Source organism: Hypanus sabinus, chromosome 10 (assembly GCF_030144855.1).
Source record: "Hypanus sabinus isolate sHypSab1 chromosome 10, sHypSab1.hap1, whole genome shotgun sequence".
Classification (NCBI taxonomy): domain Eukaryota; kingdom Metazoa; phylum Chordata; class Chondrichthyes; order Myliobatiformes; family Dasyatidae; genus Hypanus; species Hypanus sabinus.
This window is the reverse complement of record NC_082715.1, coordinates 160,775,825-160,792,403: the sequence shown is the minus strand read 5'-3', so window position 1 is coordinate 160,792,403 and position 16,579 is coordinate 160,775,825. Positions and strand designations below refer to the sequence as shown.

The window sequence follows — 16,579 nt, the reverse complement described above, 5'->3', positions numbered from 1 at the left end:
TCGATTTCCTCACATTACTCTGTATGTCTGCAGCTGACCCTCCTGTCCTTTCCTAACCTTCATACTAATGCATGAGACAACTAGGGTTAGAGGCATCTGTAATGTTTAAATGTTGATGCTCGTACATATTCCACCACTCTCATACTCAGTAGCGAGATGGTCTCGGCTGTTGCTGATGGATAAGCGCACGGGAAAGGACATGGAAGATGCATGTGGAAAAATGCAAGTAATTCACTTCAGTAGAAAGAATAAAAGTTTGTTTTAATAAGATTTATTGGAAAGGAGTTATTGTTCAGCGTGAGCAGTGTCCTTGCACACACACCACAGAGGGTTAACGTGTAGGGATTGCAGCCAGGAAGGCAGATGGAGAGAATTTGAATGCAGGAGTAGCAGCTTTTCCTCTACTTACAGAGGATCTTGATGGAATAACATCTACAATCAGGCCTCAGGGTATCAAAGTAAGGGATTTGCCACTTGATGCCAAGCCGTGAAATGTTTCATGATCCAAACGGTGGTGGATCTTCACTAAAGAGGCTGCAAACACTTGGAGCTGAATATGTTTCGGGCAGATGGATCGATGGTCGGGGATTAGTGCAGGGAAGTGGAGTTCAGGGTTAAAGATCAGCCGTAAACTGAACATCAGATCAGATTACTGGATTTCCGAGCTCTTGTCTCAGGTAGTTCATCAATGGATATTGTCATCCATTTGCAATTGTGTCATGAACAGGTTCTAAGTAGGTGCTTTAACGTATTAAAATGCATAAAGGTAAATCAATCTCTGGATCTTGAGCAAGTGTATCTTAGGACATTACGGAAACATAGAGACATAGAAAACCTACAGCACAATACAGGCCCTTCAGCCCACAATGCTGTGCTGTACTTACTTTAGAAATTACCTAGGGTTACCCATAGCCCTCTATTTTTCTAAGCCAGGGAAGAAGTTGTGGGGTCCCTTATGGAGATATTTCTGCCATCAATAGTAAGGTGGCAGAAGACTTGAGGGTGGCCCATGTTGTACCTTTATTTTAGAAAGGGTGCAAGGAAAATCCTGGAAACTGTGGATCATTGAACTTAATGTCAGTGGTGTGTCAGTTATTGGAGGTAATTCTGACAGATAGGACGGACATGCAACTGATCAGTGTGGCCTTGTGCGTAGGAAGTCGTAGCTCAAGAAATTGGTTGAGTATTTTGAAGAGATGAACAAGAAGATAGATGAGGGAAGTGTGGAAAACATTATTGTTGTGTATTTAATATTTCAATAATATTGTAAGTATATTGTTTGATTAAGCCTTTTTGTTTACACATTACAGGTTATATATAAAAGTACATGGATGACATATGTGCCTCACGAAAGGAAAACAAAACTAAGGCACATCATTCTTGGCTCCATGTTTTTCTTTCAATTAGTTTTATGAAGCATAGCAATTATCCACATGGTTTGAGCTCTGACAAGGTATCATGTGGCAGGCCGCACTGGAAAGTTCAAACACACGGTGAGCTTGCCATTAGGATACAAATTATGCATCTGGTGCTGGAGAGACTCAACAGGCCAGGCAGCATCTATGGGACAGAATCTGCAGAATCTCTCGTTTGTGCAGCAGGGTACAAATTTAGCTTGAAGGAGGCAGAGTGTAGTGGTGGAACATTATTTATCAGACTGGAAGCTTTTGACCAGTGGTGTGTAGCAGGATTTGGTGCTGGATTCACTGTTATTTAGGGTTTGAACAATAATACTGGTGGCATAGTTAATAGGTGTACAGGTTACACTAAAATAAGTGGTATAGTGGACAATGAAGAAGGTTATCTAAGATTACAATGGGATCTTGATCAACTGGGCAAGTGGACTGAGGAATGGCATATTGTTTATTTCAGATAACTGCAAGAGTTTCCATTCTGCATAACTCTATAAAACTGACTCCTTCCTCTCAATCTGCAGATGATAGGAGATCTATCATCTGATAGGAGGCGAACTAGGGGAAAAAACTCGAGCTCACGAAGGATTAAGAAAATTAGGGAAAATATTGTCAAATTTGTTAATGTAAAATGTATTAATTTACATCAATACACCATGTTGCTTATTCTTGTTGGGGGAGCCTGCATTTTCAGTTGGTCAAGGAGCTAAGAACAAGACAGCAAATTCCTGTCTATACTAATCCTGTTTTCTAACTCAGCTTTATCTGTTGTCGAAGTCGCTGCTCCTGCCACCTCTGCATGTGTTACAGATCACTAATCCTTTCCTCATCTTCTGTAACCCTCCTTCCCCTCACCTTAAACCCTCTGCCAGTAGTCACCTCTCGCCACCCCCCATGACATCTCTGTCAGGTTCCTCCTCAGCCCCCATTCCAAAGAAAGTGACCCACCTGCCCAATCACAGACTGCAGAACCTCCTCTGCACAAGGAGAATTAATGACCCCACTCTTGCCCTCCACCAAGTGACAACCAACTTGAGTCAAACCAGAGGCTCAGAGATGCAAGGGACTGCAGAACCTGGTACCGAGAGCAGAATCAGTGGGAGAATCCACTCGATCTCCGTGCAGGCAGACAGACGGTCAGCATTAATTTTGAGACCCTGATGAAGCTGAAGGGTTTTGACCCAATGTCAGTCATCCCTCCACCTCCACAGATGCTGCCTGACCCTCTGAATTGTTTAGCAGTTCATGGTTTGCTCACGCAGAAGGCTCGTTCAGTGGAGTAATGAAGGTGTCTCTCAGTCTGGTGGGAGGTGGGGTGGCAGTAAGCCTCGTGCTTATTCCACCATCCCTTGGATCTAGCCAAACCCGTTCCTCGTCCACACTCCTTCCTGAGACCCGATCGATGTGAGGCCTGTATTGATGCAGCCTGCAAGAACATCCACAGCAGAGCATTTCAAATGATGAAATGGCGCAGCAAGTTTGATGGACCAAATAGCATAATTCTGCTTTGCTGTCTTGTAGTCATATGGTCTTATAAATATTCACGGCCTTCTGTGTGAAGACTTTCTTAATCTCTGGCCAAAATGTCCCTCCTTTATCCTAAAATTATAGAAACATAGTTACTTCTTCAGCAGTTTGGATGGGGCACGACTACGCAGGTGCGTGGAGGTCGGCCCGTGAGAACAGTGGGAGAGTTTAAAAAGAAGACAGCTTTACAGAGCGGCTGTCAGAGGAGAGGGAGACAGAGTAGGAAGGCTTTGGCTCAACGGGTCGAGGTGAGCTAGGTTATCTGTTTTGAATACGGACAGAAGGAAAGTGTGTGAGGCCGGTTTTCTGTGCTCGGAGTCGGGTGTGGGAAGTTCTGGAGTCTCCCAGTCGGCCACATCTGCACCCGGTGCGTCGAGCTGCAGCTCCTGAGGGACCGTGTTAGGGAACTGGAGATGCTGCTCGATGACCTTCCTCTGGTCAGGGAGAGTGAGGAGGTGATAGAGAGGAGCTAGAGGCAGGTAGTCACACTGGGGCCACAGGAGACAGAGAAGTGGGTAAGGCAAGAGGCAAATGCTAGAGAGTACCCCAGTGGCTGTCCCCCTTAACAATAAGTACTCCTGTGGGGGGGAACTGCCTACCTGGGGGAAGCAACAGTGGCCGCGCCTCTGGCACAGAGTCCGGCCCTGTGGCTCAGAAGGGTAGGGTAAGGAAAAGGAAGGCAGGAGTGATAGGGGACTCTATAGTTAGGGGGTCAGACAGGCGATTCTGTGAATACAGGGAAGAAACTCGAATGTTAGTTTGCCTCCCGGGTGCCGGAATCTTTCTGATCGTGTCCACGATATCTTGAAGTGGGAATGTGAACAGCCAGAGGCCATAGTACATACAGTACTGTTACCAACGACATAGGTAGGTAAAGGGAGGAGGTCCTGAAAACAGACTACAGGGAGTTAGGAAGGAAGTTGAGAAGCAGGACCCCAAAGGTAGTCATCTGGGGATTACTGCCTGTGCCACACGACAGTGAGTACAGGAATAGAATGAGGTGGAGGATAAATGCGTGGCTGAATGATTGGAGCGGGTCAGGGATTCAGATTTCTGGATCATTGGGACCTCTTCTGGGGCAGGTGTGACCTGTACAAGAGAGACAGGTTGCACTTGAATCTGAGGGGGATCAATATCCTGGCGGGGAGGTGTGGTAAGGCTGTTGGGGAGAGTTTAAACTAGAATTCCTGGGAGGTGGGAACCAAACTGAAGTGACAGAGGAAAGGGAGATTGGCTCACAAATAGAGAAAGCTTGGAGACAGTGCGAAAGGGAGGATAGGCAGGTGATAGAGAAGGGACGCACTCTGACTGATGGTTTGAGATGTGCCTGTTTTAATGCGAGGAGTATTATGAATAAAGCGGATGAGCTTAAAGTGTGGGTCAGTACTTGGAGCTATGATGTGGTGGCTATTAGAGACTTGGATGGTGCAGGGGCAGGAATGGTTACTTCGAGTGCCAGACTTTAGATGTTTCAGAAAGGACAGGGAGGGAGGAAAAAGAGGTGGGGCATGGCACTGCTGATCAGAGATAGTGTCACGGCTGCAGAAAAGGAGAAAGTCATGGAGGGATTGTCTACGGAGTCTCTGTGGGTGGAAGTTAAGAATAAGAAGAGGTCAATAACTCTACTGGGTATTTTTATAGACCCAGCAGTTATTATTACTGCTGGAAAGCAGTAATAATAACAGAGTTGTTGTTGTGGTGGGTGATTTTAATTCCCCAAATATTGATTGGCATTTCCCTAGAGCAAGGGGTTTAGATGGGGTGGAGTTTGTTAGGTGTGTTCAGGAAGGTTTCTTGACACAATATGTAGATAAGCCTACAAGAGGAGAGGCTGTACTTGATCTGGTATTGGGAAATGAACCTGGTCAGGTGTCAGATCTCTCAGTGGGAGAGCATTTTGGAGATAGTGATCACAAGTCTATCTCCTTTACCATAGCATTGGAGAGGGATAGGAACAGACAAGTTAGGAAAGTGTTTAATTGGGTAAGGGGAACTATGAGGCGGTCAGGCAGGAACTTGGGAGCATAAATTGGGAACAGATGTTCTCAGGGAAACGTATGGAAGAAATGTGGCAAACGTTCAGGGGATATTTGTGTGGGGTTCTGTGTAGATAATGTTCCAATGAGACAGGGAAGGATGGTAGGGTACAGGAACTGTGGTGTACAAAGGCTGTTGTAAATCTAGTCAAGAAGAAAAGAGCTTATGAAAAGTTCAATAAACTAGGTAATGATAGAGATCTAGAAGATTATAAGGCTAGCAGGAAGGAGCTTAAGAATGAAATTAAGAGAGCCTGAAGGGGCCATGAGAAGGCCTTGGCGGACAGGATTAAGGAAAACCCCAAGGCATTCTACATGAAGAGCAAGAGGATAAGACGTGAGAGAATAGGACCAATCAAGTGTGACAGTGGAAAAGTGGGTATGGAACCGGAGGAGGTAACAGAGGTACTTAATGAATACTTTACTTCAGTATTCACTACGGGAAAAGACTTTGGCAATTGTAGGGATGACTTACAGCAGACTGAAAGCTTGAGCATATAAATATTAAGAAGGAGGATGTGCTGGAGCTTTTGGAAAGCATCAAGTTGGATAAGTCACCGGGATCGGACGGGATGTACCCCAGGCTACTGTGGGAGGAGATTGCTGTACCTCTGGCAATGATCTGTGCATCATCAATAGGGATAGGAGAGGTTCCGGAGGATTGGACGGTTGCAGATGTCATTCTCTTATTCAATAAAGGCAGTAGAGATAGGGATGGCAGATATAGTTGTTCCCTGTGGAGATCGGCTGCGGAGGTTTCTCAGCAAAATCAGCATGGCGGTTGTTGTCAGCTCTGGGCCTGGATGAAAGGAGCAAAAAACAAGCAGCTGGTAGGATGGGGGAAGAGGCAGAATGAGCCTCTTGTTGGGTTTGGAGTAGGTGAGAAGAGGGAAGCTGGGGGCCAGGAGTGAATGGGCAGTGATTGGCCACCAACTGGAGAGTGTCGTGCTTCAGGGTTGGAACACTCTGTGAAGGTTGGGAGTCACCTGATGACATCTGCTCCTGGCTGAAAGCTACGGTCACCTCATAGGGTATCTGGAGAATGCCCCCTAACAGGTGTATGTAACAAGTAATGAATACTCTGCTTCAGTATTCACTGTGGAAAAGGATTTTGGCGATTGTAGTGATGACTTGCAGTGGACTGAAAAGCTTGAGCATGCAGATATTGAGGAAGTAGATGTGCTGGAGCTTTTGGAAAGCATCAAGTTGGATAAGTCACCAGGACCGGATGAGATGTACCCGAGGCTACTGTGGGAAGCAAGGGAGGAGATTGCTGGGCCTCTGGCGATGATCTTTGCGTCATCAATGGGGACGGGAGAGGTTCCAGAGGATTGGAGGGTTGCGGATGTTGTTCCTTTATTCAAGAAAGTGAGTAGAGATAGCCCGGTAAATTATAGAGCACTGAGTCTTTCCTCAGTGGTTGGTAAGTTGATAGAGAGGATCCTGAGAGGCAGGATTTATGAACATTTGGAGAGGAATAATATTATTAGGAATAGTCAGCATGGCTTTGTCAAAGGCAAGTTATGCCTTACGAGCCTGATTGAATTTTTTTGAGAATGTGACTAAACACATTGATGAAGGAAGAGCAGTAGATGTAGTGTATATGGATTTCAGCAAGGCATTTGACAAGGTACCCCATGCAAGGCTTATTGAGAAAGTAAGGAGGTATGGGATCCAATGGGACATTGATTTGTGGATCCAGAGCTGGCTAGCCCACAGAACACAAAGAATGGTTGTAGACAGGTCATATTCTGCATGGCGGTCGGTAACCAGTGGTGTGCCTCAGGGATCTGTTCTGGGACCCCCACTCGTTGTGATTTTTATAAATGACCTGGATGAGCAAGTGGAGGGATGGGTTAGTAAATTTGCTGATGACACAAAGGTTGGAGGTGTTGTGGATAGTGTGGAGGGCTGTCAGAGGTTACAGCAGGTCATTGATAGGATGCCAAACTGGGCTGAGAAGTGGCAGATAGAGTTCAACCCAGAATAGTGTGAGGTGGTTCATTTTGGTAGGTCAAATATGATGGCAGAATATAGTATTAATGGTAAGACTCTCGGCAGTGTGGAGGATCAGAGGGATCTTGGGGTCCGAGTCCATAGGACGCTCAAAGCTGCTGCGCATGTTGACTCTGTGGTTAAGAAGGCATACGGTGTATTGGCCTTCATCAATCGTGGAATTGAGTTTAGGAGCCGAGAGGTAATGTTACAGCTCTATAGGACCCTGGTGAGACCCCACTTGGAGTACTGTGCTCAGTTCTGTTCACCTCACTACAGGAAGGATGTGGAAGCCATAGAAAGGGTGCAGAGGAGATTTACAAGGATATTGCCTGGATTGGGGAGCATGCCTTATGAGAATAGGTTGAGTGAACTCGGCCTTTTCTCCTTGGAGTGACAGAGGATGAGAGGTGACCTGATAGAGGTGTATAAGATGATGAGAGGAATTGATCATGTGTATAGTCAGAGGCTTTTTCCCTGGGCTGAAATGGCTAGCACGAGGGCATATTTTTAAGGTGCTTGGACGTAGGTACAGAGGAGATGTCGGGTAAGTTTTTTAAGCAGAGAGTGGTGAGAGCATGGAATGGGCTGCCGGTGGTGGTGGTGAAGGCGGAAACATAGAAACATAGAAACATAGAAAACCTACAGCACAATAAGGCCCTTCGGCCCACAAGGTTGTGCCGAGCATGTCCCTACCTTAGAAATTACTCGACTTACCCATAGTCTATTTTTCTAAGCATGTACCTATCCAAAAGTCTCTTAAAAGACCCTATCATATCCGCCTCCACCATCGTTGTCAGCAGCCCATTCCACACACTCACCACTCTCTGAGTAAAAAAAAATCTTACTCCTGACATTTCAACTCTGGGAAAAAGCCTCTGACTATCCACATGCCTCTCATCATCTTACACACCTCTATCAGGTCACCTCTCATCCTCCGTCGCTCCAAGGAGAAAAGGCCGAGTTCACTCAACCTGTTCTCATAAGGAATAGCCCCCAATCCAGGCAACATCCTCGTAAATCTGCTCTGCACCCTTTCTATGGTTTCCACATCCTTCCTGTAGTGAGGTGACCAGAACTGAGCACAGTACTCCAAGTGGGGTCTGACCAGGGTCCTATATAGCTGCAACATTACCTCTCGGCTCCTAAATTCAATTACACGATTGATGAAGGCGAATACACTGTATACTTTCTTACCTGCGCAGCTGCTTTGGGCGTCCTATGGACTCGGACCCCAAGATCCCTCTGAACCTCCACACTGCCAAGAGTCTTTTAAGAGACTCCTGGATGGATACATTGAGCTTAGAAAAATAGAGGGCTGTGGGTAAGCCTAGGTAGTTGTAAGGTAAGGACATGTTTGGCACAGCTTTGTGGGCCTGTGTTCTGCTGTCGGTTTTCTATGTTTCTAAAATATGAGCAGGAATTGGCCACTCATACTCTTGGGGTAATGGACAGCTTGAGCACAGAAATGGTGCCCTACAGTTCATTGAGTCCATGATGACCGACTTGCTCTAAACTTATCCCAGTTCATTTTATTCTCCCCACATTCCCATCAACTCCACACCAGTGTCGACCCTTCATCCACACACAAGAGCCAGTTTATAGTGACCAATTAATCCAACACGTTTGGGATATGAGAGGGAGTATTAACAGGCCATTTGACCCATTGTCTGCAATGCCATTCAGTCATGGCTGTTTTGTTTCTCACCCTCAACCCTGTTCTGTCTTCTCCCCGTAACCATAAGACCGTAAGGTATAGGAGCAGAATTAGGCCATTCAGCCCATTCGGATCCCACTAAAACCCCATACACCTGCCTTCTCGCCATGTCCTCCAACGTCCTGACCGATCAGGAAACTATCTTAAACATACCCCCGGACTTGGCCTCCTCTAAAAGATCGCCCCTCAATTTTGAGGCTGTGCCCTCTGGTTCTGGATACCCCCCCAGAGGAAACATCCTCTCCCCATCCACCCTATCTAGTGTTTTCAACATGCGGCAAGTTTCAATAAGATCAGTGCCCCCCCCACCCCCCGCCCGCTGGAATTCTTCTAAATTCCAGTCAGTTTCAGCCCAAAGCTGCCAAATGCTCCTTATATTTTAACCCCTTCATTCCTACGATCACCCTCATGAACCTCCTCTGGACTCTTTCCAATGACAACACATACATTCTGAGATATGGCGTCCAGATCTGTTGACAATACTGTTAAGTGCGGTTAGACTAGTGTCTTGTAAAGCCTCAGCATTATCTCCTTGCTTTTATATTCTTTTCCCCTTGAAATAAATGCCAATATTGCAGTTTCCTTCTTTACCACAGATTCAACCTGTAAATTAACCTTCTAGGAGTCTTGTACAAGGACTCACAGGTCCCTCTACACTGCTGATATTCGAACTTTCTTCCCATTTAGATAATAGTCTACACTATTGTTCCTTTTACAAAAATGCATTATCATACATTTCCCAACACTGTTTTCCGTCTGCCACTTTTTTGCCCATTCCTCCAATTTGTACAAATCCTGCTGCAATCGAATTGCTTCCTCAGCACTACCTACCCCTCCTCCTATCTTTGTATCTTCTGCAAACTTTGCCGAACAGCCATCAATTCCATTATCTGAATCATTGACACACAATGTGAAAAGTAGCGGTCCCAATACTGACCTCTGAGGAACACCACTAATCACTGGCAGCCAACCAGAAAAGGCCCCTTTTATTCCCACTCGCTGCCTCCTGCCTGTCAGCCATTCCGCTATCCATGCCAGTATCTTTTCTGTAACACCGCAGTATTGTATCTTGTTAAGCAGCCCCATGTGGCACCTTATCAAATGCCTTCTGGAAACCCAAGCGAATGACATCCACTGCCTCTCCTTTGTCTACCCTGCTTGTTACTTCCTCAAAGAATCCTAACAGATTTGTCAGGCAAGATTTCCCTTCACAGAAACCATGCTGACTTTGACTTATTTCAGCATTAGTCTCCAAGTACCCCGAAACCTCATCCTTAACACTTTCCCAACACTGAGGTTAGGCTAACTGGCCTATAATTATCTTTCTTTTGCCTCCCCTTCTCCCCCTTAAAGAGTTGAGGAATGGCATTTGCAATTTTCCAGTCCTCCAGGACCACGCCAGAATCAAGTGATTCTTGAAAGATCATGACCAATGCATCCGTTATCTCCTCAGCAACCTCTCTCAGGACTCTGGGATGTTGTCCATCTGGTCCAGGTGACTTGTCCACCGTAAGACCTTTCAGTTTGTCTGGCACTTTTTCCTTTGTAATGGCAATGGCACTCACTCCTGCTCCCTGACACTCTCGGGCCTCTGGCACACTGCTAGTGTCCTCCATAGTTAATACAGATGCAAAGTACCCATTAAGTTCAGCTGCAATTTCATTGTCCCCCATTACTACCTCACCAGCATCATTTTCCAGTGGTCGAATTTCAACTCTCGCCTCCGTTTTACTCTTTTTCTAACTGAAAAAAACTTCTTGTGTCCTGCTTTATATTATTGGCTAGTTTGCCCTCATATTTAATTTTTTCTCTCTCATAGCTTTTTTTAATTGCCTTTTGTTGGATTTTAAAAGCTTCCAAATCATCCAACTTCCCACTTTTGCTGCCTTGTGTGCCCTTTTCTTGGCTTTTATGCAGTCCTTAATCTCCGTTGTCAGTCACCGTTGCCTACCCTTGCTATTTGAAAACTTCTGTGGGACGTATCTACCCTGCACCTTGTGAACTTTCTCCAGAAACTTCAGCCATCCCCACCAGTATCCCCTCCAATCCACTTGGGCAAGCTCCTCTCTCATGCCTCTATAACTCCCTTTATTCCATTGCGATACTGATACATGTGAGTTATGCTTTTCCCTCTCAAATTGCAGTATGAATTCAATCATATTATAGAAACATAGAAAATCTACAGCACATTACTGGCCCTTTGGCCCATGATGTTGTGCGGACCATGTAACCCACTCTAACTGCCTAGAATCTCCCGACCGCATAGTCCTCTATTTTTCTAAGCTCCATGTACCTATCTAAGAGTCTCTTAAAAGACCCGATTGTATCCTGTAGGCTTGCAACATAGACTGTTACATGTTACCAACAAACAGGCAGGCTTAGCTGGGACCCATGCAAGTGCCCATGGCTACGTAGCCTACACTGGTGACCGTCCCACACCTCTCCTACGTTACATCGACTGCACTGGTGTTGCTTCCTGCACCCGTGCTGAACTTGTCGACCTCATCCACTGCCTCCAACCTCCACCCGGCCCTCAAATTCACCTCCGACACTTCCCTTCTCTTTCTCAATCTCACTGTCTCTATCCCTGGAGACAGCTCATCCAACGATGTCTTTTATGAACCAAGGGACTCTCACGGCTATCTGGACTAGTCCCACGTTGCTCCTTGTAAAAACACCATCCCGTTCCCCCAATTTCTCTGTCTCCACTGCATCTGCTCTTGGGATGAGACTTTCTATTCCAGAATGAAGGAAATGCCCTCCTATTTCAAAGAAAGGGGCTTCCCTTCCTGCACTCAACCACATCTCTTCCATTTCACACACATCTGCTCTTACTCCATCCTCCCGCCGTGCTACTTGGGATAGGGTTCCTCTTGTCCTCACCTACCACCTCACCAGCCTCCACATCCAGCACATAATTCTCCGAAACCTCTGCCACCTCCAACTGGATCCCGGCACCAAATACATCTTTCCCTCTCTACGCCTCCTCCCTCCCCTCCATTCAGGGCCCCAGGCAGTCCTTTCATCTACTGTGTCCGGTGCTCCCGGTGTAGACTGTTGTGTACTGGTGAGACCCAACGAAGATCGGGAGACCACTCCCCGAGCACCCCCCAGAACAAGCGGGATCTCCATTCTAATTTCGGCTAGTTGCCTGATGCGTGGGTCTCCAGTAGCCTCAGGGTGACCACCTCCCTGTAGCTCCTGAGTATCACTGCTTCAATTTCCCTAACAAGTCACAGGTCGCACCTCTGCAACTCCACTTCTCTAAAATGGTCTCTAAGGAGCAGCATCTGGTGCAGACGCGACCATCGGGGAGGCTGGAAATCCCCCGGAATAGAACGCTGGTTCTGTAGACATGCCCCCCATTCTCTCTAGAGCTGAATAAGGAATGAACTCACATGCTTACTTGCCTCCGTTTGTTCTTGTTGAGCCAAGGCCTCATTACCCCTCCTGTGTCCCTTGTATTCTGGAGTCTCATTCTGCCACTGCTGGAAACGTCCCTTTCCATGTGCACTCTGGGGCTTTCGATATTTGGCAGGTATCATGAAATTCCCCTCCTCCTCCTAAACTGCAGTGAGTACAGACCCAGAGTCATTAAATACACGTCGTGCATGAACCTTTTCATCTGGGATCATTCTCATAAATGACCTCTCTAATGCCAGAACATTCTTCCTTGGATATGGGCCCAAAACTGCTTTCAATACCCCAAGTGCAGTTTGATCAATATCTTATAAAGGCCTCAGTGTTACATCCATGCTCTTATATTCTAGTCCTCTCAAAGAAAATGTCAGGGCAAGACCAGTCCTTAAGGAGATCGTGCTAACTTCAGCCCATCTTATCATGTGCCTGTAAACTTCATCTTTCATAATGGACTCTCAAATCTCACCAACCGGAGTAACAGAGTTATACAATATGGAAGCACCCTTCAACCCATCATGTCCTCTGGCATTTTTGCCCACCAACCCTAATCTATTTACCTGCATCTGCACAGCATCTTCCTCGGCCCTGCCTGCCTCAGAGTTTACCTTCTGTAAATGCCCTTTAACTGCACTGATTGTACCTGATTCCACCACTGTCTCCAGCAGTGCATTCCAGATAGCAACCATTCTCTGTGTTCTTAAAAAAACTTAACCCCTTTAAAACTACTTTTCACCTTAAAGATTATGCCTTCTTGTTTTTGATAGCCCTGACCATGAGAAAAAGATTGTGTTTAGCTACCCTATCTCTCAGGTCATCCTCAGCCTTTTTTATTCCAGGAAAGATGAGCCCAACGTATTCCATCTCTTCCTGTAACTAAAATCCTGTTAATTTTTGCCCATATACAACTTGGTGAATCGCCTCTGCACACCCTCTCTAATGCAACCACTTCCTTTCTATGGTGTCCTGACCAAAACTGCACACAGAGCTCCAAGTTTTCATAACCAGTTTTTTGCAAAGCTGCAAAATAACATTCCAACTCATATTCTATGCCTTGCCTAATTTTAATGGGACTGCCATAGTGCTAATGGAGCAGATGGGGCAGAAAGTCTAGGAAAGGTTTCACAAGCAATATGTAGGTGGTCCAGTTAAAGAGGGGTAATGCCCAACACTATGTTCAGAAATGAGGCAGGGCTGATCGATCGGTGGGGGAGCATTCTGAGGCCATTGACCAGAATTCTACAAAACTACCTTAACTTGTGGACTAGACCTATATTTTCCCATAACTATTTTAAAGTTCAAGTTGGCAGGGCTAATTTTGATGGCATGAGATTGGAACTTGCAGAAGTTGATTGGGAGAGGATTTAAGTAAATAAAAGGACGTCCAGCAAGTGGAGACCTTCTAAAAGTTCAGGGCCGGAATATTCCTGCTAATTAAACAGAAGGGCGGGGCTAACAGGAGGGAGGGTACCTTGGCTGGCAACTGATGTTGAGGTTCTGGTCAGGAAAATTAAAGAGGCATATGTCAGGTATAACTCTGCCATGGACTGTCCCACGACCGGTTGCGAAAGGAAGAGGGTTGGACACAGGGCTAGCAACTCCGTGCGGTAAAAACCCAGTGCTCTCGAAATTCTTACAGAGGCTCCAAAGATGTCATCCCTGAAAGAGGGGGGTTCTTCAAGGATGGGTTGCAGCTCGGATAATTTGAAAGACTGGTCCCGAAGAGAGGACTCTGTGAACTGCTGTCATCTGCCTGTGCCCCAGCAGAGGTGATGGGCTTAAAATGAAGTCTGTGTCAGGTACAGGCAGCCGGGCCCTAAGAGATCTAGTGGGTGCAGGAGTACACAAGCAGAAGATCAGGAGGGCCAAAATGTGGACGTAAGATATCCTTAGAAGAAAAAAGGAGAATCTGAAAAGAACCCATGGCTGTATTAATATAGAAAAGGTAACTGAGGGGAGAGTAGTGTGTCATCCATGTGTGGAGTCAAGGGAGATGAGTAGGGTACTAAATGAAAACATTTTGTCTGTATTTACAGTGGAGAAGATTGTGGCCAGATAGGAAGTTCAGGGAAAAGAACAATGATGTCCTCAAATATATTAATACAAAAGTGAAGGTATTCCCAGAACTTGACTAACCACAGCTGAGGACTAAAGTTGCACCTGTATTTAAGAGGGCTGTGTGGACAAGCCAGGGAACTGCAGGCCAGTGAGCCTAACATCAGTGGAGAGGATTTTGGGGAATCGAATCTATCAGCACGTGGAAAGGTCTGGAAGATGACAGCAGGTGGGATCCAGGATGAGTGAGCCAATTGGATATAAAGTTGGCTTGGTGGATGGAGTCAGGGGGTGGTTGTGGAGGATTGTTTTACAGATTGCAGGCCAGTGACCAGTGATATGCCAGAGGGATCGACGCTGGGAATTGGGGTTGTATGATTAGTATTTTTCGAATGACATTGGTTTGGGAGTGTTGTGATGGAGAAGGTTGTCTTAGATGAGAACAGGATTGAAATCGACTGTGAAAGTAGGCCAAGGAATGGTAGAATTTAACTCATTCTTTGGGTAGTTAAACCAGAGGAACAGCTGTTTGGGCATGAAGTCTGTGATTTGCACAGAAAATGACAGGGCTCTAGATTGCTGCAGAGCAGAATGACCTAAGGATTGAAGTGCATAGTTTCATGAAATTGGGGACACTGTTAGTCAAGATAGTGAAGACGATGTGCAGCCTGCATGCATTCATCGGACGGGGCATTGAGCACAGGGGTGGAGCTATACAAGATGTTGAAGAATCTTTTTTTTTTAAGTTCTGTTCGTCTAACTACAGGAACATTATGAATAAGGCAGAGAGGATGAAGGAACGATTCACAAGAATATTGCCAGAACAGGAAGGTTTTAATTACAAAGGAAGAATAGACAGGCTGGGACTATTTTCTCTGGAGTGAATGAGGCTGAGAGATAATCACACAGGGGTTTCTAAAATCATGAGGGGTAGAGATAAGGCAATCGTACATCAGTCACCCCGTTACAGCAAAGAAGTGAAGGCTTTGGACCCAGATGCTGCCTGGATTCGTGCTTTGCGCTACAAAGCGAAGCTGGGCAAACACGGGTTGGAGTGTCAAAGACTAAGGGGAGAATTGGTAGAAGTTTGTAAGATTATGACAGGCATAGATAGATAGCGAGAATATTTTAATGTTTTACTTAGGATGGAACGGTTTAATAATAGAGGGCGCAACCTTAAGGCAATGTGCGGGGTAAGTTTTTTTACACAAATAATGCTGGGCATCCAGCTGGCACTGGTAGCAGTTCCAATAGAGGTGTTCGAGGTTTTTACACAGACACATATACGTGTAGGAAATAGAGGGATAAGGACATTGAGCCGCAGAAGGAATTAGTTTAATCTGGGATGGGCAAAGGGCCTCTTTCTGTGCTGTCCTGTTTGGTGTCAGAGAGGAGAGAGAGGTGTGCACAGTATCCTGGTGACCCTCACCTTGGCCCTGTCTGATTACCCTGCTCCTGTATAGACATTATGTTGCTGCCCCTGGTGCTTACCTTCAGTGTCCACGGACACCGAGATCCTCCTCACACCAGCAGATCCTCACACGCCTTCCTGTTTATCTGATTGGAGTGGATGCCTTCACATTTATCTGCATTCCGTGTGTTTGCCCACTTGCTCAACAGGTAGAGGTGACCCTGTTTTCAAACTGCTTCACCTCCTTTGCAAACTTTCTAGACAAGGGAGGCCACAGACTGTTGAGAAGTTAACTGAAAGGCCTGTTTCTGTACGGTCTGATGCTGACTCATTAGATTTGAATTCTTCATCGAAGTCATTGAGGTATATCGTGCACACAATGCCCACCTCATTGCCTCTGACCCTGATAAAGTCGAACTCATTGAGGTATATCGTGCTCATAATGCCCACGTCATTGCCTCTGACCCTGATAAAGTCTAAGTCATTGAGGTATATCGTGCACACAATGCCCACCTCATTGCCTCTGACCCTGATAAAGTCGAACTCATTGAGGTATATCGTGCACACAATGCCCACGTCATTGCCTCTGACCCTGATAAAGTGGAACTCTTTGAGGTATATCGTGCACACAATGCCCACCTCATTGCCTCTGACCCTGATAAAGTCGAAGTCATTGAGGTATATCGTGCACACAATGCCCACCTCATTGCCTCTGACCCTGATAAAGTGGAACTCTTTGAGGTATATCGTGCACACAATGCCCACGTCATTGCCTCTGACCCTGATAAAGTCGAAGTCATTGAGGTATATCGTGCACACAATGCCCACCTCATTGCCTCTGACCCTGATAAAGTCGAAGTCATTGAGGTATATCGTGCACACAATGCCCACGTCATTGCCTCTGACCCTGATAAAGTCTAAGTCATTGAGGTATATCGTGCACACAATGCCCACGTCATTGCCTCTGGCCCTGATAAAGTCGAAGTCATTGAGGTATATCGTGCACACA

The 16,579-nt window shown here is 46.1% G+C and overlaps 1 protein-coding gene across 3 annotated transcripts in view; it reads left to right on the top strand.

The window, feature by feature from the left end:
• Positions 1-16,579, top strand: part of mmp11a (matrix metallopeptidase 11a) — a 99,142-nt gene that overhangs the window by 71,798 nt on the left and 10,765 nt on the right. The window contains exon 7 of one of the 3 annotated variants that reach the window (XM_059983356.1): positions 150-1,844. The exons of the other annotated variants lie outside the window; for them this stretch is intronic. Coding sequence (XP_059839339.1) covers positions 150-265 — 116 coding nt within the window. The 3' untranslated portion in view covers positions 266-1,844. Of the gene's footprint in view, positions 1-149; positions 1,845-16,579 lie in introns of those variants that run through there. 3 annotated transcript variants of the gene reach the window in all.